Source organism: Mytilus californianus, unplaced genomic scaffold (assembly GCF_021869535.1).
Source record: "Mytilus californianus isolate M0D057914Y unplaced genomic scaffold, xbMytCali1.0.p SCAF_14, whole genome shotgun sequence".
In the NCBI taxonomy this organism is placed as follows: Eukaryota; Metazoa; Mollusca; class Bivalvia; order Mytilida; family Mytilidae; genus Mytilus; species Mytilus californianus.
The window spans coordinates 14,124-40,277 of NW_026262626.1; the positions used below are offsets into that span (position 1 = coordinate 14,124).

The 26,154-nt window shown below is 32.3% G+C and overlaps 1 protein-coding gene across 1 annotated transcript in view; it reads right to left on the bottom strand.

Annotated features, from left to right (window-relative positions):
• Positions 1 to 9,099: 9,099 nt before the first annotated feature.
• LOC127723966 (nucleolar pre-ribosomal-associated protein 1-like) overlaps positions 9,100 to 26,154 on the bottom strand; it is a 73,903-nt gene continuing 56,848 nt past the window's right edge. The window contains exons 27-34 of the mRNA XM_052230676.1: positions 24,870 to 24,966; positions 23,486 to 23,758; positions 22,568 to 22,674; positions 18,125 to 18,268; positions 11,878 to 11,987; positions 11,000 to 11,161; positions 9,943 to 10,715; positions 9,100 to 9,220 (exon numbers count right to left, since the gene is read on the bottom strand). Of these exons, the coding sequence (XP_052086636.1) occupies positions 9,168 to 9,220; positions 9,943 to 10,715; positions 11,000 to 11,161; positions 11,878 to 11,987; positions 18,125 to 18,268; positions 22,568 to 22,674; positions 23,486 to 23,758; positions 24,870 to 24,966 (1,719 nt within the window). The 3' untranslated portion in view covers positions 9,100 to 9,167. The remainder of the gene's footprint in view (positions 9,221 to 9,942; positions 10,716 to 10,999; positions 11,162 to 11,877; positions 11,988 to 18,124; positions 18,269 to 22,567; positions 22,675 to 23,485; positions 23,759 to 24,869; positions 24,967 to 26,154) is intronic.

The window sequence follows — 26,154 nt, forward strand, 5'->3', positions numbered from 1 at the left end:
TTTCCATTTAAAGTACATTAAATACATATGTAAGGATTATTTATAACCAAAAAGCTTCACAAATTTAAAATTGCTGGAAAATATTACATCTCCATGTAAGGCCCCCCTTCATTGGAAAACCTCCATTTTTTGGGACAGGCTCATATAAATTTGACTTTTTAATAATTATGATAAGTCTGATAAATCAAATGAGTACTCAATTGCTTTTAATACATAATGTTTTATATATTAAGGCATTTCAAAAGTATTTTTTTGCAATATTTTAATTTTTTAAGCTCCAAATGTTGATAGTTGAATTTTTTCAATTTTAACGTCTAAATTTAACACGCAAAGTTGAATATAGAATTAGTCATATTGTCTATAATATATATCCTATTGCCATGAAACTTTGTAGGCAGTCTTATAATTTATTAAGCTTTGGTCATACCAAGTTTCATTAAGATTGGTCAACTTTTTCTACCCTATTAGGTCCGAGTACACAGTTATCGTCCTTTGATTTTCGTTGTCCACAAATATAGTCCCTAGTGTGGACAGTGTGTTACTTGCCATTTTTTTTTATACCCCTTCCAAATTTATTTCTCCATGTTTTATGACTCAAATAGCAAGTAGGGGGGTGAAATGACACTGTAAACAAATTTGGGTCATGAATTTTAAAGTAAAGTAGTGATTTGGTCCAGCTGAAAAATGTTAAAAATTAGCACTTCGGAAGCTGTCAAAAGATTTGAAGACCCCCTTAACATAAAATTGTCCATATTTTGAGTTAGAGCCGATGAAGTTTTCTGTAATTTTGATATAATTTGTCCCAAAAGTAGTACAACACACTGTAAAAATATTATTGAGAAAGCGCAGGTGGGATTTTTTTAATTTTCATTTATTGTCTAAAAGAAATGCACTACGAAATAACTGTGTACTCGGACCTAAGAGGTGAAATCAGGAAATATAGAATCTCTACTTTGGCAACTTCCCTGAATGATTTGATGGTGTCAATTTGTCAAATAGCATAAAACTAAAGGATTTAAACTTTTATTTGATAGAATTTCTGCAAAAATGACCAATTTGGGCATATTATGGTCAAAATAAGCATTTCATAGCTTTTTCAATTTTGATGCATAAGTGGCATTCTGACTTTCTATCTGACAGGTTTTTATGTGTCAATATTTGTGTTTCTATGCTTCAATCCAGTTGTATTACTCATTTGTGAACTCTGAATCTAAAGAAAAGAAGATTATCTCAGACAATATGTACAAAATGTGTTGTATATATGACCCTCGTTTAACGCCCTGTTTGGATCAAGTTAAATGTGAGGAGCTTGGAACATAAAAGTTGAAGTCCATAATAAAGACCTCACTAAATTTGTATAAAAAGCACTTAACAATGTCTTTTGTACCTGTTTCATGTCACATAATATCTTTCTTTTCTTCTGTAGGATAGCAAGTGGTTCAAATATAAGCTTGTTGCGACTAAAATTGCATGCATGCTTTTCACTAAAAAGTGAAAAATCTTTGTATCAGACCATACTGTCAGCAAAAAAAGTTGAATGCAAGAGTCTTTTTGTGCTCAGATTTATTGTATCATGTCACCTGAGTATAGAAATGATAGAAAAGACACAAATTTTTATTTCCTATAGCTTCAATATGCATTTTTAAATGTAAATATGTGCTACGGCCTAAATTGACCCTAAATTATTTTCAGTCTTACTTGGCCTAAGACCCTTTTAAACTAATATGATATGTTATTTGTGAGTTTTCTTTCCATTTAAAGTACATTAAATACATATGTAAGGATTATTTATAACCAAAAAGCTTCACAAATTTAAAATTGCTGGAAAATATTACATCTCCATGTAAGGCCCCCCTTCATTGGAAAACCTCCATTTTTTGGGACAGGCTCATATAAATTTGACTTTTTAATAATTATGATAAGTCTGATAAATCAAATGAGTACTCAATTGCTTTTAATACATAATGTTTTATATATTAAGGCATTTCAAAAGTATTTTTTTGCAATATTTTAATTTTTTAAGCTCCAAATGTTGATAGTTGAATTTTTTCAATTTTAACGTCTAAATTTAACACGCAAAGTTGAATATAGAATTAGTCATATTGTCTATAATATATATCCGATTGCCATGAAACTTTGTAGGCAGTCTTATAATTTATTAAGCTTTGGTCATACCAAGTTTCATTAAGATTGGTCAACTTTTTCTACCCTATTAGGTCCGAGTACACAGTTATCGTCCTTTGATTTTCGTTGTCCACAAATATAGTCCCTAGTGTGGACAGTGTGTTACTTGCCATTTTTTTTTATACCCCTTCCAAATTTATTTCTCCATGTTTTATGACTCAAATAGCAAGTAGGGGGGTGAAATGACACTGTAAACAAATTTGGGTCATGAATTTTAAAGTAAAGTAGTGATTTGGTCCAGCTGAAAAATGTTAAAAATTAGCACTTCGGAAGCTGTCAAAAGATTTGAAGACCCCCTTAACATAAAATTGTCCATATTTTGAGTTAGAGCCGATGAAGTTTTCTGTAATTTTGATATAATTTGTCCCAAAAGTAGTACAACACACTGTAAAAATATTATTGAGAAAGCGCAGGTGGGATTTTTTTAATTTTCATTTATTGTCTAAAAGAAATGCACTACGAAATAACTGTGTACTCGGACCATGTTGCTTGTTGTATTAAACCTACATATGAATGATAATTTTCTATAAAACCTGTAGTAATTGATTTAATCATTTTGAAATAATAGCTGTGCACGTTTTTTAAGTAATTTTGATTTCACTTTACATTGAAGTAAATGAAAAGAAATCCTATAATTACTTAAAAATGTACTTTTACATCAAATGATTATTCTTTGTTTGATGTTTTACAACTAATAGTGTCTGTCTTCTTGTATCATTCTTGATGTTGCTGAAGTATATAAACCCAACACAAATTTGTCTTTTTATGTTGTCCCTAGAAACTTAAGTCTTACACTGAATCTATAACGTGATTTTGCTTTGAGACCAAAATATTGTCAAAAAATTATTAAAACAGAACTTGCATTTTCAGTTTAAGAAAGGGTCTGGGGAACACCCAGAAAGCATGATTTTGCATCATTTGTTCTATAGCTTCTTGGGCCTTCAGCGGTTCAAAAACCCTTCAAAAAAAAGTTTGCCTCGCTCTGCTCGGCAAAACATGTTTGCCAATATTTTAAAAGAGCCTTAGTTACAACCAAACTTTAATACTGTGTATGTATGCAATACATGTACATGCATTGGGGAATATAGAAGATTTCTTTCTGCAGAGGATAATAATTGATTCTGATTAAATGGTACATAATGACTTGACTATACATGTATTATTTATAATAAACAAATAATTTAAAAATTGTATGTTTTTGAATATTATAAATATAGTTGTGAAAATAAATAATCAGTCCCTTGCTTTAATGAAAATGAAAAATCTTGCTTCAATAGTGCAGAAAATAGATGATCTGTCCTCTTAGTTTACAAAAATAAATAACCGATCCAAAACAAATCCTCCTGGCCCCCCCCCCCAGAATATCAAATGGTCGTCCCCTTAGTCAAATGCGTTTCGTTAAAATATACCTTTTCACTTTTTGGTCTTTTGGAAAATGTTGTTTGTGCTGTATTTAGACCCCTCTAACAAGAAATTTGTTTTGCATGCACACATATAAAAATTGCGGTTTTTAATTTCTGAAATCTGAAATGAAAAAAAAAATTGCCCCACATTTTCTTTTTTACCCCCCTCCCCCTTTCCAAAAAAAAAATTCTTTCCCTCAAGATATGGTCATAATCTCAATTCAAATTTTCAATGGATTTTGCAACCATAATTACCAATCAAAATACATCATAAAAGTCTTAAATAGATAATTTAAAAGCAGTGTAAGGGAGGTAATCCAACATTGTACAATTTTGTTTTTGGATTACCTCCCTTACACTGCTTTTAAATTGTCCATTTACCAGGAAACCCTTGTTTTTCCCACTTTTTACCTCTAATTCCTAAATGGTTTGAGCCATAACCCCCCCCCCCCCCCCCAAAAGCCAATCCTAACCATCCCTTTGTGGTATGGAAACTTGTGGTATAATTTCAGAGAGATCCATACACTTAAACACAAGTTATTGTATGGAAGTTACAAAAATGCTTATTTTTGGCCACTTTTTGGCCCCTAATCCTTAACTGTTGGTACTATATCCCCCAAAATCAATCCCAACCTTCCTGTTGTGGTATTGAACCTTATGGTAAAATTTCATAGAGATCCATTTACTTAAACTCAAGTTATTGTCCGTAAACTAAATGCGTCTTCGGACGACGCAGACGACATGATAGCATTATACGACGCAAAAATTTTTTGGGGTCGTATAAAAATTGTGGTTTTTATCCAACACAATCATAGGTTTGAACGTTGTTTTCAATTTAGACTTGTTTTTATTTTTTCGTTTGAGCTTGTATTATATTTGCCTTCGGGTTTATATGATCCGTTCATCCTATTTTGACTCCTCAAAATTCAAGAGTCTATCCTAAATTGAGGTAAATTGTATGGCTTTCCAAATACCGTTTTGATTCCTAACATCACTGAAGAGACATTAATTGTCGAAATCCGGATATGGTGTACAAAAACCTTTGCACCTTTTGTTTGCGGTATACCATCTTTTCCGCAAGTTTATTGTTTTCTGTTTAGTATTAAATTTATAATTAAGATCTTTTATTACATCGGTGATCCGTTTATTTGGCAATCACCAATGGCAGTCAGCAGGGTTTAAGAACATTTGTTGTTCGACCTGTTAGTCAAATGCGTTTTGTTAAAATATACTTTTTCACTTTTTTGGTCTTTTGGTCTTTTGGAAAATGTTGTTTGTGCTGTATTTAGACCCCTCTAACAAGAAATTTGTTTTGCATGCACACGTATAAAAATTGTGGTTTTTATCCAACGCAATCATAGGTTTGAACGTTGTTTTCAATTTAGACTTGTATATATATATATATATATATATATATATATGAGTTCTGCCAGGCCTTGAACATTTTTGATTGATATGAAATTGAAAAATCAAACACACCTAAAACATGCTTGTAAATTAGCTTATTATTGACACTAGATTTCAAACTTAGATTGAGAACATATCTTTAAACAATACTTGTAAAACTGGTGTCCCAATGTTTTTATACTGTCCCTACTTTTGATTGGTTCTCTGCTCATCTGCTGACTCTGCCCAACGGAAGTTAGTACCTTAGCTAATAATGATTTCATGGTTCAATAAGCTAATAATGATTTCATGGTCCAACATACAAACAAACTAACCAAAGACACTACCTTTACCTACACACTCAAGTCCATATGCTGTAAGAGATCGAATGGAGTAAAAACTAGTTTATTTAACATATAATTCTCATCATTCTATTACTTCCATGAGTGTTTTTTGTATCCAGTTTGTGTTTATTAACTGAAAAATACTTTTAGCATATTTGAATATTCCAATGTTTACCATGTCATAATTCAATTTCTTTCGAATATATTTTAAAGTGTTATATTTGCCACTGTACATCATGTAATCAATTATTAATTATATTGTATGTATTATTTTAAAAACATATAGACAATTATTTATAAGAGAAATAATAAAAACAAATGAATGTGATGACTCAAAGAAAAAACAAGGTTTTTAAAAAAAGAAAATATATACGGACCTATCTTTTAAGTCATAACTATATGCAAGAGAATTTAAAAAATTATAAGTTAACTTGTCTTCCATTTTACAACCGCATTCTGGATGTATAAAAATGAAAACACTTCTATACAAAAATTTAATACCCTGAAAATTACATTATGTCTTGATATTTATTGCGTAACCAGTCATTATTTTTCTGTTTAGTTTAGTAACTAACAAAATATTAATCTTGGAGATGAAAATTGTAATTGATATGTTACCATTGTTACAGTGACATATTTTGTGAGAAAATATGTAAAAAGCGTTGTTTTCAAAACAAGGAAATGTACCACTCAGCTTTGTGGTTCCCAGTTAAGACATTGTAAATTGTATGTGTCATTTGCATTTACATTACTGAAAAATCAGCTAGTTTCAGTTTTTATAACCTTAAAACTATTCTATACACCAAATATAGTGGACCTATTGCTTATGGTATGTAAGGAACAGACTTAACCAGGAAAACTTAACATTGATTAATGATCCATGAAAATTAGGTCATGGTCAGATGATACATGCCCGGCAGACATGTACATCTTACAATAATTCCATGCACCAAATATAGTTGACCTATTGCTTACAACTTAACCAGGTAACCTTAACATTGACTAATGAACCATAAAAATGAGGTCAAGGTAAGATAAACATTGGAAGACAGACATGTTCACCTTATAATCATTCCATACACCAAATACAGTTGTCCTATTGTGTATAGTATTCAAACAAGACCAGTGCATGTTCTGAACTGCCACACTGTATGCAATTGATTGAAGCATCATGTATACTGAAGCAAAACCGATCATTCCTTTCATTGAAGCGAAGAAAACTTTGAAGACATGAGTGTTTCAAACTATTGGCAAACAGAAAGTGGCTGCACAGCAGGTGTAAAAATTCTAAATCTGCTACAATTCAACATTATGAAGCTGCAGATTAAATATAAAATCACTCCGTTTCATATAACCCACAAAAAGTTTTAAGTTTTCTACTATAGGTATTTGGGACCGACCTACATATGGATAGACGGAGTGAATGGGTCAAAAGACTTGCTATTGCCTTGGCAACGCTGATATAAACAGACAAAAAAAACCAAAAACTTATTATTGATCAATGAACCATGAAAATGAGGTCAAGGTCAGATTAAACCTGTCAGATTGACATGTACAACTAATAATCAATCTTTACACACATATATTTGACCTACTGCTTAAAATATCTAAGGAACGTACATAATAACATAACTTTAACCTTGATCACTGATCCATGCAATGAGGTTGAGGTCAGGTGAACCCTGTCTGACTGAAACCTTGACCTTGCAAGGAACCCATATACCAAATATTGCTAACCTTTTACTCATAAGTGAAATCCACATGACAATAAAACTATTCTTTTTATTAAAGCAGTCACTGAACCATAAAAATGAGATCAAGGACAATGGACATATGACAGAAGGAAACTTTAAACATGATTTATAACAAACTTTTCTAAAATTGTCCGTTTATAAATTTTGAAATTATAAAGAAACTAAGGTTTCAACTCCCTCAGGCAAAGTTGACCTTAGATGGATTTGGCTATTTGTTTTTTGGTATTTGGGTATTTTTGTCATATTGCTCTTCAACCGTTTCGGTACTTATACATCCCTCGGATTTCAAATGTTTGGCTTTGAGCGTTCCTGATGAAGGTAAATCCAGAAAAGCGCTTCGGACGCATGAAATTATTAAATGTGTTGTTTTCAATTTTTTACATCACTGGGTCGATACCACTGCTGGTGGACTATCAGTCCCCGCGGGTATCATCAGCTCAGTAGTCAGTACTTCGGTACTGACATGATTTATAACAAACTTTTCTAAAATTGTCTGTTTATAAATTTTGAAATTATAAAGAAACTAAGGTTTCAACTCCGTCAGGCAAAGTTGACCTTAGATGGATTTGGCTATTTGTTTTAGGTATTTTTGTCATATCGCTCTTCAACCGTTTCGGTACTTATACATCCCTCTGATTTCAAATGTTTGGCTTTGAGCGTACCTGATGAAGGTAAATCCAGAAAAGCGCTTCGGACGCATGAAATTATTAAACGTGTTGTTTTCAATTTTTTACAACATAAGGCATCTGTATACAAGGTATGAAGCATCCAAGTCTTCTACCCTCTGAATATAAAGCTTTATACAAACAGTTTACACACCACTGCCGGATTGTGAGCCCTATGTCTTGCATTCTGCAATGAAATGCAACAAGACAAATAGTGTCCTATTAATGCAAACCTCTTTATATGACAGCAGTTAATTCCCTTGAAAATCAAAGGGACAATTACTTTTCATGCTTAATATATGGGTACTTTGTTGGCTATTTGAAAACACTTTGCACAGATAGCTGTAGTCAAGATTTAACCTAAATTATCATTAGTAGGGATAAAGGAAAACAAGAGGCACACCTCTTCCTGTATCACTCCCTTGGTTAAAAATGCCACTGTGTCTAATGCACATACTATAGTTACTATCTGTGTTGCTGATCATTTTTCAATTTACATGTTTGACCTAGCTCCTTTAGTTTTTTAATATACTTAGCAAAAACTGCAGTAACTTCAAAACAAGTTGTCAAGAGTATACATCTTGTCATGCTGATTATTTTTGCAATTCACAATTTTAATCTAGCTCCAATAATTTTCACTATAAGCAAACAACTGCTTAAAATTGGAAAAAAACCTATTTGTCAGGGGCAATAATCCCTAAATGATTTGTTATATATTTTCTTCAATTTTTGTGGTGGATACATTTTGTCATGCTGATAATTTTTGCAAATAACACTTCTAACCTAGCTCCAATAGTTTTTTAAACAAAGCCAAGGGAATGCCAAAAAAGTTAAAATTCTAGGAGCAATAACTCCAAAACAGGTAGACAAAATTTTATGGGTAGATAGAACTTGTTATGCTGACCATTCTTATATTTTCAGTTTTCTCTATTTGATATTGTTTCAGAGATATAAGCCAAAACTGTAGTTTAACTCCTACAATATATTTTCAAACATGGCGGCCATGTTAGTTGATCAACCTGGACAAAAGTCACAAAGTTTATAGTTGAAATCCTACAGATAAAGCAAACAAACTTGTTTCAATCCAATGAGCAGTTACAGAGGAGAAGATTTAAAAAAAATAAGTTTATAGACGACAGAGGCAAAGTGATAGCAAAAGCTCACATGACCAAGTGAGTTCAAAAGGAAAGCTACCGAATGAGAATTTTGAGGAAAAAAAATGAAGCTAGAACACAATTCAAACTAGTACATTAGCCCTGAAAGACTGCATTGATCTTTTCACTTGGATATTAAGTTGATTTATGCTTGGGCTTTTGTATAGAAAATGAAAAATGATCCTTAAAATCAACAGGCAACAACAGTATCCATAATACCATTTATTGATAAAACATTCCTAAGATGAACACTTGTAGCAACTCCTTCAATTGTCTGCTAACTTGTAAAGTGCGATTTCAGCAACAAAGACACAGCTTCTGTAGAGTGATCTGTAAAAGTAAAATAAAATAATAATGATCAACTCTGATTTTTCTTCAAATTTGAAACTTTTAACTTTATTATGTATCAGTAGCTACAAGATTTAAGTGTGAAGAAATAATTCTTTTCGTCCTTACAGAAAATTTCTTCAGTACCTGAAATCTGTGTATACTGGTAAAAAAAAATTTTAACAGTGGGCTATGCTATTATTATTATACTGTTATAGTGGTTTGTTTATGAAGAATTTAGTTTATTAGACTTCTAATTTCAAGCAAAAATTCTTCAATTTTAAAATTCTAATTAGAAATGTCTATCAATGCCTCATAACTATTGTAGCTAGAAAACTTTGCATTTGTCAAGTGATTGGAAATTGTTCTTATTTTCCATTATGATCTTTTGACCAATACATGATCTTTCAATTTGTTGCTTTTCCCCAGAAATTTTCTTGTCACAAAGCAAATATCTTTATGTCACAATGTCCTATGACACGTTTCCCTCCCAAATGACACCAGGTGAACTGGGGTAGTTCATTCATAAAATGGAAATTGGAATGTCCTGTATAAGCATTGCATTGCATTAGTAATAAGGCAAAGAAACCTATTTTGACACTATTTTAACCTTTGTGTTCATTTTTTTTGGAAATCTAAAAAAAAGGGCTGTCAAAATGTAAAATTGGTATGAGGAAAATATTTGATACCTACTTCAAGTTTAAAAGCATTTTGTTAAACTTTACCTTTTGAAACAGATTCTGTCAATGCCAAATATTCAGCATCAGGATAAACTGCCTTTGCCATAGAAAGTAGTATAGAATTAATAGACTGGGTAGCATTTTCCAGTTTCTGTCCTTGTCCAAAGCATTTTCCATTTCTGTACAGGTTATTGATAATGCCATATAACTGTACAAGTCCATCTGTCATTTGTTCCAATTTAGCTTTCTTAAAACAATCTTTATTCAGATCAGAATTAATCAAAATTTCAACATTTTTCCTTATCCATAGTAATGACTTGAGAATCAAGTCTACATCCTCACAATGTTTTATATCATCAATAATCAAAATACACATGTCAAGACAGTTTTGACATTGATCACTGGAGGGTTTCAGAGAAACAGTAAAGATCTGACTGACTGAAGATTTACCACAAAATGGATTCCAAAATAGTAATATTTTGAGAGTCAAAAAACATAGACTTTTGGAAACAGATTCCGGAGATTGGTCTTGAATTTCATTTTCACTGCCATCTTGACAATCTCTTGACTGATCCAAATCATCATCATCTCCCTTGACAACTGTCTTGTTATCTGCTATTGATGATATTTCTGGAAGAGATTTTGAAGAAAAACTATTTGCCATGTGAGAAAGTGCTTTTACATCTGAGCAGCTCAATGACGGAGCACTGTAGGTATAACCTTGACCTTTAAGTTGCTCACATGTGAACTGTAAATGCTGCAGTATCGACAGGATTGTTTCTAACAGTTTGATGACTGATTCTACTGAAGAGTCAATGCTGAAATAGAAAAAGAGCAGCTCTAAAATAGCGGTTTCACTAATGTTTCTAATGGAGAATGGTCTATAATAAAACATTTAAATATATGAAAATATAAAAAGGGGAAAAACTGTAGAAAAATTGATGGCAGTTGCATAAATTCAACAGATGTGCAAATTTTCTATGACTTTTCAATGATCTGGTTAGAAAACTATAGGAGTTGAAAATAAAAAATAGTACAATATTTTGTTAAATTTCACTGAAAAAAAAAGGAATATTTTTTCTGGAAAATCTTAACTACAAACCTGAACTTTCTCAACAAATCTATAGAAGCTGTGAACATCTCCCTACTAAATGCTGTGGGCAGGAATCTGGTTTTACTATCTGACTTATCTGCTTTGTTTCCTAGAACAATGGTCCATAGGCCAGACAAAATATCCGTAAATATATCAAATCTTTTGCTATCGCTGCAATAATTAAAAAAAAAAAGTATTTAAACATTCATGGTAAAACTGATTCCAACTAATATACTTTATCTAAAAAAAATCTGAGGAATGTTAATATACCACTTGATAGTCAGAAGGAACCCTATATCAATAAAACAGGATTTGCTTATAGTCTATAATCCAGTTGAACCTTCTAGTTCACATGTATTATTTATGTCCTAGAATCCAAAGTAGCACAATCAAATCCTGAGGATATTACTATATTGATTTATTTAATAAAAAATCTGTATATTCAACAAATCATTATTAGTCCTTTTTTTACTGAAATAAGTACAAAAATTCAATTATTGCATGCTGCAAAACCATTGATATTTTTTTTTAACAGACTTCTGGTATATTTTGAGTGTTTCAAAATAAAACGGCTTGAAATCATTTGAAAATATTTAATGATACTAATGTTTACCCCATCTTCTTTTATTCATACTTTTCTTTAGTAATCAGTAAGATTCATCAAATCTAACAGCACTTGGTTGATTAACCACTTGGGCAATTAAAATGTGTAGAACAGAACCAGCAAATATGGCTAGTTCCAACATAATAAAAAGACATAACTCAGTTAAAAGCAACAACTTTAACAATCTTACCAGCATTCAACTCAAACATAGAGAAATTCTTTAAGGCAATAAATCAAACAAATTTGATGAGTGATATAGTAATGCACCTGAGATTTAACTTACCTGGTATTTATTGCATTAATCAGCCAAGTTACAATTCCATGGTTTCTTGTAAGATCCATAGCGACAGTCTTTTCTTGGAAGGCTCTGTTTAATATTTTCAACACAAGTCCCTGTAAAAAAAATCAATATTTTTGGTGGTCACATTTTGTGGATATCTAGGGTCTCATCAAAACACTTTGAAGATTTGCGATTTTTTTTTTAAGTTTCAGCATCAAACATTGTTGAAGAATTCAAACTAGAGGCTCTCAAGAGCCTGTGTCGCTCACCTGATTCTACTTTAGTTTTGGAAATCATGTTAAAATAGATTAAAATCATAACAGATACCCTAATAATGAGTGAGGCCAAATTTGGTTTAATATTGGCCCTGCAATTTAATAAAAAAATCCTGGACAGTAAATCAGCAACAAAGTAGCAACTCTTCATCAGCACCTCATAAGAAACATTTATGCCATGTTTGGTTTCATTCCATTCAGTGCACCTCTAGAAGAAGCATTTGTATGTATTTCCAATAGAGTCTATGTTAAAGGAAGTCCCCCCGCTGGCATCTATCGTGGATGAAGGATCAGCTTCAAAGTAACAACACTTAGTCAGCACCTCAATTTATAAGGAACATTCATGCCATGTTTGGTTTCAATCCATTCAGTGGTTCTCGAAAAGAAGACATTTGTATATATTGTCCATAGGGTCTGTCGTAATTTCTGCTTCTTGCTATGTTTTTGTATAGTTTTAAAGCCAGCAAATACGAATAAACCCACAAAACTTGTGACTAAACTAAGGGATAAATAAATACGGCCATCAAATCTGTTGTCTGTTCTCTCTCATCATTGACATTGGTAGCGTGAATAAATAATCAATAGTAGAAAATGATACTTTTATTAAACTTCTAGAACAGCCGATATATTTCCATACATGTACAATATTCTAACAGCAATATAATATTAACATACGGGGCGGAGCTACTAAAATAACATTCTTTCTCTTGTCCAAACGGGATTATCATAATAAATTCTACAATGACAACGTAAATAAATGCAAGGCATACAGCTATCTGCGCTGCTTCTTACCTCTAAACTACGACCCTTACTTGTAATATAAACTGCGAGGCATACAGCTAAATGCGCTGCTTCTCACCTCTAGGAACCCCCGGGCTGAGCCTTGCTGCACGCCAAATGTAAACACAGCAAAGGCTGACGAACGTGACGTTGCACTGGTATTTATTTGAAATTCCCGGAAGTAAATATTCTAAGCAAGAAGAAAACATAACGTCCAACGCTGACATAAAATATACAAGTCCTCGACTCAAAATGCTTATAATAATACACTTTTGTTACTAAAACAATCAAGACATATTATTTCTTCCAGTTGAGAGCTCACAAATGAACACTTTTGGGTTCACGATTACAATATTTACCCAACGGTAACATTCTGAATAATACATGACAAATTTGCGCCATATATGACGTTATCGATACATCTAATAACATAAAGTAAAACACACGTTAATTACTCATTCAATATACTAGAAATACTAGAAATAACTTCTGACAACTCATATAAACTCTCTTAATACAATAATAACAATATTTCTTTACTTGGAAATAACCAATACACACATTTACAACACTGCCCCTCCCCCAGAATACATTTCGTCCTCGAAATATGGTCTTGTCAATTCTGACAATACATTTAAAAAAATTTTCACAATATTGCTATGTACGTAATACTCTATTATACAAATAAAAAATCTCTAATTTGCCAAAAACAAGCAAATATTACAGCTATCTTAAAACTTAAACTTAACCATACATCAACAAACTACTGCGCCTGTTTGTGTCATAAAAACTAATGTCTGTGTTAACAAACTAATGCGCCTGTTAATACTTAAAAGGCAAAATATACATTTTTCTTCATTGTGTCATTATCGAAAATATAAAATAAAAGTCTATTTTTGCATCCAGTTACAGCACTAATACCGTATACTCCATTTAAAGTTCAATCCAAGATTCTCCATTCTATCAGACGCTGGAATTATAAACATCATGAAGCTCAACTTCTTCTAAACACCAGGCTAACCATAAGCCAACAAATGTCCTATCAAGTTCTATACCACAAGGGCACCCCGCGTATAAATATATACACTATCTCAATACTGATGCACCATACAAACATAAGTATAAAAATAGGTACAAAAGTACAACTAATAAAAAATAGTCATCAGTATTCCCCGAGAAATATCTAAAATGGTGTAGACTATAGCTCAGCATACCCATGGTGTAACCAAAATGTATATTGCAATCTAGACTAATCATTAGCCTTAACTTAATCTCCGCCAAAACAAAAATGACTCCTTATAAGTATCCCAACTGCCAATATACACCCACCGAAAGCAGCTTCCCACCAAAATAGTATTAAACAATCTTTACTGCATTAAGGACAACAACGCCAATAGGACCATCAAATTCCAGATTCTGATAAAAAATCACCTGTTTTCTAAAATCTTAAAAACAATTTCAATACCACAATATATTTCTTAAAGTGCAAAAATCTATACATATTTGTGCTTAGTGTATTGTATACTCAGTGGATAAACAAATATTACAAGTCTTCTCAATAAACCATTAAATCACTTTTTACATTTTATCAATAACAAAAAAATCACACAAGTTTCATATCTACATTATAAAAAATCCGAATCTACACAAAAATATTCTGATATTTGGCCAGTAGGCTTATCTGCTATATAGGCCCAACTATTTCTGATAATCCTGACTAGTAAATCTAAACTGGTTCCCTCCGAAAGGATTCATATTTTCTGGTTTCCCTCTTTTTCCTCTTGAGAAAGGACAATCTCTGCTGTAATGTCCCTTTTGGTGGCATGAGTAACATGTATTTACTCTACTACTATTGTTTGTATTAAATTGGTCTTTCTTCCTAACATTATGTCCATTTAACGGACCAAAATTTTCTCTTTCTTGCTTCTCAGTTTTAAACAGATCTTTTATCTCATTTAAATCCTGCTTTATGTCTTCAACATCCATTTTGAACTCCTTTTTCAAATTGTCTATGCCCATTTTAAATTCTGCATGAGTGACATATTGGGTTGGATTCTCCGTTCTACATATCTCGAAGTCTTCTGTTTTCTCTTGTGCTATACAATTTGCATCGGTATTTACTTGTCTGACATTAAAGTTTTTATTTACATTTTTTCGACAACACTCGTGCCATGTGACTATATTTATTGCATCCTGCAATGTTGCTGGCTTCTGTATGAGGTCTATTAAATTACCTGATTCTATATTTTCCTTCTGTGTAATAATTATATTCCTTCCCCCCTTTCCAAAATTAGGATCTGGGATTTTTCTATTTCTAAAATATTTCCCCAAAATATGGCAATGGAAATACTTATTCCCTTATTTAAAGATAGTAGAAGCTAAATGCACCTCTATTTCTCTAATAAATAATTGCTAGGAAGCTAAATGCACCTCCTTTTATATTTTTTTTTTCTTTCTAGGAAGCTAAATGCACCTCCTTTATAAATAATTTTATTTTTTTCTTTCTATGAAGCTAAATGCACCTCCTTTATAAATAATTTTATTTTTTCTTTCTAGGAAGCTAAATGCACCTCCTTTATAAATAATTTTATTTTTTCTTTCTAGGAAGCTAAATGCACCTCCTTTATAAATAAATATTTTCTTTTTTCTTTCTAGGAAGCTAAATGCACCTCCTTAATAAATATTTTCTTAATTTTAGAAGCTAAATGCACTCCTATATCTTCCAAAATATTCTATTTATTACAGTATAATGTATAGAGCTAAATGCACTCCATACACAATATTTGTCACTTAGTGTGTTCCATACACATTAGTATTTCTAAAAATATACGTGCCTAATTCCTTGAAACGTGAGAACTAAACCGCTGCCACCATTTTCGTAATTTCTGCTTCTTGCTATGTTTTTGTATAGTTTTAAAGCCAGCAAATACGAATAAACCCACAAAACTTGTGACTAAACTAAGGGATAAATAAATACGGCCGTCAAATCTGTTGTCTGTTCTCTCTCATCATTGACATTGGTAGCGTGAATAAATAATCAATAGTAGAAAATGATACTTTTATTAAACTTCTAGAACAGCCGATATATTTCCATACATGTACAATATTCTAACAGCAATATAATATTAACATACGGGGCGGAGCTACTAAAATAACATTCTTTCTCTTGTCCAAACGGGATTATCATAATAAATTCTACAATGACAACGTAAATAAATGCAAGGCATACAGCTATCTGCGCTGCTTCTTACCTCTAAACTACGACCCTTACTTGTAATATAAACTGCGAGGCATACAGCTAAATGCGCTGCTTCTCACCTCTAGGAACCCCCGGGCTGAGCCTTGCTGCACGCCAAATGTAAACACAGCAAAGGCTGACGAACGTGACGTTGCACTGGTATTTATTTGAAATTCCCGGAAGTAAATATTCTAAGCAAGAAGAAAACATAACGTCCAACGCTGACATAAAATATACAAGTCCTCGACTCAAAATGCTTATAATAATACACTTTTGTTACTAAAACAATCAAGACATATTATTTCTTCCAGTTGAGAGCTCACAAATGAACACTTTTGGGTTCACGATTACAATATTTACCCAACGGTAACATTCTGAATAATACATGACAAATTTGCGCCATATATGACGTTATCGATACATCTAATAACATAAAGTAAAACGTACGTTAATTACTCATTCAATATACTAGAAATACTAGAAATAACTTCTGACAACTCATATAAACTCTCTTAATACAATAATAACAATATTTCTTTACTTGGAAATAACCAATACACACATTTACAACAGGGTCCTTTGTTAAAACATTTTCCCCGCTGGCGGCCATCTTGGATGATGGATTGGCTTCAAAGTAACAACACTTGGTCAGCACCTCATAAGGAACATTCATGCCATGTTTGGTTTCATCCATTCAGTGGTTCTCTAAAAGAAGACATTTGTATGTATTTCCCATAGGATCCTATGTTAAACTAAGTCCCCCGCTGGCAGCCATCTTGGATGATGGATCGGCTTCAAAGTAACAACAGTTGGTCAGCACCTCAAAAGGAACATTCATGCCATGTTTAGTTTCATTCCATTCAGTGGTTCTTTAAAAGAAGATATTTGTATGTATTTCCCATAGGGTCCTATGTTAAACTAATTCCCCTGCTGGCGGCCATCTTGGATGATGGATCGACTTCAAAGTAACAACACTTGGTCAACACCTCATAAGAAACATTCATGCCATGTTTGGTTTCATTCCATTCAGTGGTTTTCTAAAAGAAGATATTTGTAAATATTTCCCATAGGGTCCTATGTTAAACTAAGTCCCCCGCTGGCAGCCATCTTGGATGATGGATCGGCTTCAAAGTAACAACAGTTGGTCAGCACCTCAAAAGGAACATTCATGCCATGTTTAGTTTCATTCCATTCAGTGGTTCTTTAAAAGAAGATATTTGTATGTATTTCCCATAGGGTCCTATGTTAAACTAATTCCCCTGCTGGCGGCCATCTTGGATGATGGATCGACTTCAAAGTAACAACACTTGGTCAACACCTCATAAGAAACATTCATGCCATGTTTGGTTTCATTCCATTCAGTGGTTTTCTAATAGAAGATATTTGTAAATATTTCCCATAGGGTCCTATGTTAAACTAAGTCCCCCGCTGGCGGCCATCTTGGATGATGGATCGGCTTCAAAGTAACAACACTTGGTCAGCACCTCATAAGGAACATTCATGCCATGTTTGGTTTCATTCCATTCAGTGGTTCTCTAGAAGAAGTTCAAAATGTAAAAAGTTAACGACGATGACGGACGATGACGACGGACGACGGACGCCAAGTGATGAGAAAAGCTCACTTGGCCCTTCGGGTCAGGTGAGCTAAAAATGTGACTTTACTTTGCATAGGTAAATGCAAGTTTGTTCAAAAGGATTGATCATGATGAATTCAGAGAAATGTCATATATTGTATTACATGTATATACGAGATAAATATGGTTGGTATGTATATATAACTACCACTGAAGAAAACACAAAATGTTCTTTTCCAGTTATATTTTTGTATCACTACAGAAAACAATTGATGTCACAGAACATTACTGATTGTTTTGTCTTTTGGTCATATAGCACAACATTAACAAATAAACATAGTCATAAAGACCAGTAACTTGAAATCACAGTATGTATAACCTACCTGTGAACTACTGTCACTGATGGCAGTATCAAAGAAACTAAGTAGAAGTTTGAAGGTGTATCGTTTCTCAAACACTCTATAATCAGCTGTCTCCCTCAGGCCATCCAATAACAAATTTAAAATCCAACCTCTTTCTTCCTTATACTGTAAAATTTATATGTGTATATATGTTATATCTTCTTTAAAAGAATTGAGAACAAGAGTATATAGCCACCATGTCCAGCTTGAGCTATCATAATTTCTCGAACGGTGAGATCTGGGTCAAAACCTTTACTTGGCATATATTTAAAAAAGTTGAAGTCATTATGAATATGTGCAGAGCTCCAGATAAGAATTCATAAATTGGGGCTTTTACCCACCATTTTTTATTTAATTGAGTGAAATAGTTTTTCAATTGCATTATTAATTCCAATTCACCCTTCAAGCAAATATCAAATTGGGTTTTTCACCACCAAGATCCTTAACGTATTGGGTTTTTTCATCAACACAATATTGAATTTAGGCATGTTATAATCACATTCTATCAAACAGAGATGTTCATCCATCTTATTAATAAAATATGTTTCTTTTAAATGTGATAGCTATTTTATTTGGTTTACCGGTATACACTGACGAGCAATTGTATGTTTAATCTGTGTCCGGTTTCAACACAGAGTTTTGTATTTTCCATAACTTATATTTACTGGTGGCACTAATAGGACAGTACCTATTTACCGTTCGAGAGCACATATAATCACCATTCAGTTTATTTGGGGTAGGTGTGGCTAATAGTTTTCAGATTTTTATGTAATATTTGTGAACATTAAGTGATGTAAGATAGTGTTGCCAGTCCCTATCACCTGTTTTCCAGACCTACTTAAAAAAAATATAAGTAGCTCCCAGATTTAATATCCTTGACCAGGTTTATAGGGTGGTTAAATGACTGAGACAACATTCAATTTACAAATAATCCTGCAACATCAAATAAATGACAAAGGTGTACTGCACTTGCCAATAAGTCAACTACATGTATCTTAGGCATACAGAACATTAGACCATAACCAAAGAAAGTGGCAAGCTACATTTACATTAAAACTAATATGTGTGTTCACTCATCAACTAAAATGAAATATATATTATAAATACCCTTGAACTAAAATTAAGCAATTTTTTCGTTTAATTTTATTTACATAAATCTGGGTTTACTTGTCCCTTATTAGAACTTTTGGTTTCCGATGCTGACTTCATATAAGTGATTTGGCCTTTCATGTTCCAACTGATTTAGTTCTGACGAGTTCTAAACCTGTTCTCGTTAAGGCACGCAAACACGCCATTGTAATAACACTAGCTGGGTCTTGTTTTCATCAAAATTCCTCAGCTCTCAAAAAGAAGCTAAAAACATGCTTCTATTCAATATTTTTACCGGAAATCTACTTTCGTTTTAATTCATTGCTAAGTGTAATGTTTAATCCCGAGCAATACGAAAAGAATTATGATGACATGACTAATTGGATAAAGACAGAGAAGATCTAAATGTTTTCATCACCACGTGTACCTTTAAGCAACGGAAAATTTCAACAGGGACTCTTTCAACGCTCTATTTTTAGAACGAAAGGATATTTCCGATTTTCAATATTACAAAAATAGATTTATGCGACGACTATGTAATAGATAAGGGTAAATAGCGCACACGATAGCGACTAAAAGCGTTAAGAACTCATGGTTTTGACAAATTATTGGGTTTTCCTTTGCATGAATTGGGTTTTAGAACGCTGCAATGGGCACTTGCATTGGGTTTTCAATTATTTTTATTGCGTGATCACGCAAATACGCAGCTTATCTGGAGCTCTGTATGTGTACTAAGTTTCAAGTTGATGTGACCACAACTTCATAGCAAACTATCTGAAAACAAAACTTGAACCTGATACAGGAAGGACAAAAGGAAGGACAAACCAACAGATGCATAAACAAGAAAATATATTCCCCATTCTATCATAGGAGGGATATACAAATAATTCTAAATATATGTGTATTGCTGATACGTCATCACATTCAAAAGGAATATTACAAGGATTACTCTGCAGTACCAGGTAAGGTGAGTTATTAATGTACACAATTTTTTACTCTACCACATACTTAATGTGCAAGTTAAGCAAAGATCCTGTAAATTGATTGCTGCTATTGTCTCCCTTTAATATTGTTTTTTTTATTTAATGTTGTTCAATGAAGTATTTTAAAAGGCTGTTCAGGGCCTAATCTAGGATTTTGGAGAGGGAGAAGAGACTTCTGCTTCCATGAGAGAGAAGGGAGAAGTGGTCAATTTCTTGGAGAAGTGAGAATCCATTACCATTTCGGTTGCATAGTTTTCTCGTGCTTATCACTAAGGAAATTGTTTTAAATGCAATAAAAAATATACTCGCAGTTTTTTTCATGTTATTGTAAAAAATGTATATATAGAAAGTTCTTAATAAAAAGGTTTAAACAATATAGTTGTTATTTATTCATTGATACTATTTGTACTATCAACTTGAATTTAAGTTTAAATAAAATTTGTTGCTTGGGACATGAGGGAGTAGCCTAGTAATATTATGATGCATTAAATTCATGTACATCTGCCTCAATTTATTTTTTAAATATCCAGAAAAATATGACTCCCAGTTTACCTGATGAATTTCACATGACTGGGAATTTAATTTATATCACCACTTTAATATTATTTTGTAAAACATTATCGAATGTCCAGGACATCATGTTACATGTAGTTGTAAATTGAGATTCTCGTTAAAGATTGTAAGTATATAAATGAAAATGTCTGTCAATCACATATTAATTAACCAAAACAGAGCTAATTTCTATCATTTTTTAAAGATATCTTCCCTATCAACGAAATTGTCGTGAAGAAAAAATCCACTGCTGATCACATCTGGTCGAGTGTCGTACGTTTGCAATCAAATTATCCATCAGCTGTCTTTTTATCTTTTATATTTCAAATTTTATTCAATGAAAAAATATTAATTGAATTTGATCGTCGACAGTATAAGTCCTGGGTCGTTTCGAAAATCTCAATTTCCTTGTCAGTCGCTATTTTTTTTTACCTGGGAGACTTGTAATTCACAAGTTGTCTCCCTTTTACAGATTTTCATAGCGATTTGACTTCGCCATGAAGTCAGTCGGCTGGCGAGAATTTGCAATTTTCAAAATTCTTTGGCGACTTAAATCGTCATTTCGCGGCAAGATTATGGCCTGGCTGTTAATTGCTGTTAGTTGCTCTTTTGAATGTATTGATATATATTCAAAAAATCTTTCTTATAAATTCATCATTTTACAATCTAAAACATTGTTGGTAATTTCATTAATCGTACAGGTAAAATGAAAAATAACACCACACAACTTGTTAGGTATCCATTGTTGAGGACATTGTTAACCAATTTCAACATTTTTGTGTATTATTTGGAGTGAATTTACTTCCCAGAATGCACCATTTCAGAAACAATGAATTATATAGGGGTTTGCATTTACTTATTTTTGAAGGCTTCACCCACAACGAGTTGTAAATGTTCCTTTTCTCATCTTTTGATCATCGAGAACAGTTGTTTCATTTACAAGCATTTGTATAGAAATGACCTTTCACAATATTAGTATAGTACAGTCAAAACTGCCTTAACAGTCACCTAGTTTTAGAGGTCACCTCCCTCTAACGGTCACTTTCAGACCATCCAAAACATTTTCTCTATATAATTTAACTCGTTTCAGCAGTCACCTAATTTTCCAACGAAATTGCATTTCAACTTTTAACAACTGTCATTTAAATGTTTTTAACTACCAAAATCTTCATCACTAAAAAAAACATGTTGTCAATATCAAAGTTTAAATTAAAATCGAAACCTGTTTACAACCAAGATCTCGCAACAGAAGGTGAATTCATGAATTCCAAGTGTTCAATCCTTTCAGTTTCCATTGAAAACCGTATCACCGACTTATTTCTTAACGAATTTTAACATATTTCGAATTTGTTTTTGTATTAACAGCGCCGGGATCCGCCATTTTTTATTTCACTGCTTGCAAGTGCAATAACTCTACTGATTGAAAACACCAAAACAATTAGTCCCAATCCCAGTCATGGGCGAAGTTGGAATCCGATTTATTTTTGGAACCTCATTTAACAGGTCACTTCTCTTGAGCGGCCACTGTTGATGTTTTCCAAGAGTGACTGCTTAATACAGGTTTGACTGTACTATTTAACAAATTGGCCTGTCTATCATGTGTCACCTATCCCACGAGCTCAAGGTCTACTGTTACAAAGAAAAAGCTCATAGTGTAGATATCTTAATTTCTTTAGTGTCATTTTTTCATAATATTATCTTTCTTTCTTAGATATTATCAACTGATTTTGTAAATCAAAATTAGCTTTGTAACTTTTTTAACTGCTTTGGTCTTACAAAATAATATTTGTTTTATAAATACCTCTAATGTAGAACTGTTGAACAATTTGTAGAACTCTGGAACATTATAGATGTCAAGTGTTGGTTTGAGGTAAAGGAAAGTGTTGATCATCTGGTACATATGCTGCTCTGTTACATAAAAGACAGAAAAAACATATGAATGCAGACAGATGCTGTAGCTAAATTCAGAAATTTTTGCAATATTTTTATTATTGCAAAAATTACAATGAGTAGGTTTCACTATAAAATCTAGCAGATTAAAAATTTGATACTATTATTCGTATTCAGCATTTCTGTAATAACTGATTTTGCACTTCTGTCAAATGTTCAACAAATGCACACAAACACTTTAGAATTTACAGTATAATAAAATATTCAATTCTATTTGTTAGTAAATTGATGGAATATTTTTTTTAATTTTATTTACCTTTTCTCCACCATGAAATTTGTATCAGGAGTGAATTTACTGTCTGTGTATAAGAATTATTCCCTCTTTTAGAAAGTAGGCAAAATTTTCAAAGGTGAATTCCCACAGATGAAACAAGTTTATGATAGGCTCTAGCACAAGAATAAGTTTAGAAATTACAAATGTGAACATCATCAAAATAGAAATAGACCTGAAGTTATTGTTCAATAATCATAAATTGATTTTCACAGCATACAATTGAGTCAAACAAGACTCAATTGTATTTTTTTTCACTCAAAAAGTCTACCTTAAATATCCTGGAGGTACTCTACAAAATCTCTTTTAATTGTCTCGTATATTTTGGATACAAAATACATTTAAATTCTAACCATCATTTATGTAACCTAAACAAATGGCACAAATTAAGTATTTATTTTTGGTGAAACTGATATATTAACTTGTGGTACAAATGAAATGCTGCATTTTTTAATAAAAGCTTGTGCACATCCAAAGCTCTTTTAAACCCTACTTTACCTGCTTTCAACATGAGCCTGACAACCTTGGCAAGGAATACTGTGATGATACATGGTAACTTTACATTAGGTTTCTCTATACTGTTTCTTAGTAGGTCCATCACATACAACACTTGGTCTTTCTCTGGGAACCTTGACCCTTCCAAATGGTGTAAGAAATTATCTAAGACGAAGTAGGCAGCACCTCTCATAGTGCTGTCATGGCAACTTAAGGCAGCTAGGACATAACCAAGACAACCTCTCTCTATGAACTTTCTGCAGTCAATCAATTGATCTATGGTAAGGAAAATAAATTATAGTGATATAAAAAAAAGTAATTATATTGATATAATATAAAATTGCATTGTATTTTCCTGAAGATAAACTTCTTAAAGTGGTTATATAAATATTTTATGCTTTTTAAAATTTGAATATTTATCATAGATATATAAACAAAATGCAGAATTTATAAGTTTTAGATTATATGGAAACAGGTGGCATATGGCATCATGTTAAATGTACAAGACCTGATTTTCATTTTGTTTAAACTGTCTCAGTTGACAACAGCAGGTCAAGGGTTCAATCCCTAACTGTCAAACCAGTCTTTAAAATTGGTATTTGCTGCTTCACAACTAAGCATGCAGCATTAAGGAGTAAAGGCAAAAACTAGTCTGCTGTCTTGGCAGGGTGAATTTTCATTCTACAGACTTTCACTATGTGAACTAGCCTCCTAAAAATCCCTGTCGGGGGTGTCTTTCTAGTACAAGTAGGTACTTATTCATATAACAATAATATGTTCTCATCCTGAATATGTATTTAATTTGCCACTGAATGTCAAACAGTTGTCCTTCATAATCATCCTCATCATCAAAAAAAAAATTAAGAGAATTTGTCTATGGGTCACAGATGCCCCCCTTGTAAATATGCATGAGTAAACTTCCACATACAAGGCAGGATTCACATAGTTTTAACCGTTTTGAGATTATAAGCATTGTGTTTAAGTTTCATAACATTTGGTTGAGGCAAACTTAAGTTAGGGAACAGAAACAAAATTCAGCAATATTTATGTTTATAAAGGAGCATAACTCATGAATGGTAAAAGTGACGCCACCCAATTTCAAACTTGAACTGTGTTTTGTGGTAATAAGCATTGTGTATAAGTTTTATAACATTTGCTTGAGGCAAACTAAAGCTAAAGAACAGAAACCAATTTTGGGGAAGGACGGGACGTTCGGGATGGATAAGGGTAACACTTAATGCCCCCTCCACTAGAGCGGGGGCATAAAAATCTATTTAATTATATACTCATGAACATCATTTCATAGTAATTGATGTATGAAGAAGCTTCATACATGTAAAATGACAATGTTAAGGATAAGAAATAAAAGTACAATTGCATCTATTACCTGGAGTTAAAATATGACTGAACAATGGTAGAATAAAACATGGATCGTAGATATCTGGTGATGATTTACATTCTGTACAATCCTGGAGAGTATAGGCCTGGAAATAAATATATATATATTATTCATGGTTCATTTAAATGTAATACTTGCAGAATGCTGTCCTCTTCTCCTTATAAGACTTATCAATAGATATTTCTTGATACAAATGTGTGATACGAAAAAATGTGTTAATTTGATTGGCTTATCCAGAATCATGAAACGATATTGCAACATTTCCATTGATTTGTTTGGTCATTGAAGTTTTTCAAGGTAAAAATGATGTAGATTTACTCCATGACAATGGAGATATGTGATTTTTTCAATAATATATAAAACACTAACACTTTTCACCTGAAAAGCTTATTACTGTCAAATTCTTTTTCATTCTGAAACATACAAAAAGTTTTAAAATGTCTGATGTTAAAAGTTTCAACCCTGAACAGTCAGGATTCTACTTTGTCAAAATTATCTCCCCATTAACTATTGTCAGGGGGAATTTTCGAAAGTTAAAAAAACACTAAAGAAATTCTAATTAAATATTTCGTGAAAGGGCAGACTACAAATTTTCATAGGTTAATAACTCTAGATAACACACACAAAAATTATTTTTTTTAAGTTATGCATTTTTAAGATCCACAAGTAAAGTCTGTTGTCAATTGCTTTAAGTAAAAATTTGTCATTCAAACACACCTACTCTATTGTTATGACTCATTAGAAAGGTATTTCACTTGACCCATATGTTTCATTTTTTTGACAGTAAATTGTTAATGTTATTATATAAACCTATAGCCTAAATACATAACAAATAATAGAATATGAAGCGAGATAATGTATCAAATATTTTAGCTTTATACTTTTCAGGATAAAACAATCAACCCAAACCCCCTAAACATAACTAAAGGCTCTAAAGAGCCTGTGTCGCTCACCTGCATCTTCAATTCTATTAAGAGTTAACTGACAATTTCAGTAATGTTGACATATTTGTAGATCTTATCCTGCTGATATTTTTTTCTTTTTTTAAGTTTCTATTTATCTATACTAGTTTTCAAGATAATAGGCAAAAAATGCAAAAAAATATAAAAAATTATCATTAAAGGGCAATAACAAAACGAGTCGATTGAAGATTTCCGCCATTTGTCTTGCTGATCAGTTGTGCTATTTAAAGTTTCTATCTATCTATAACAGTTTTAATATAATAGGCATTAATGGTAAAAATTGTCATTAAAGGGCAATAACTTCATTTTCG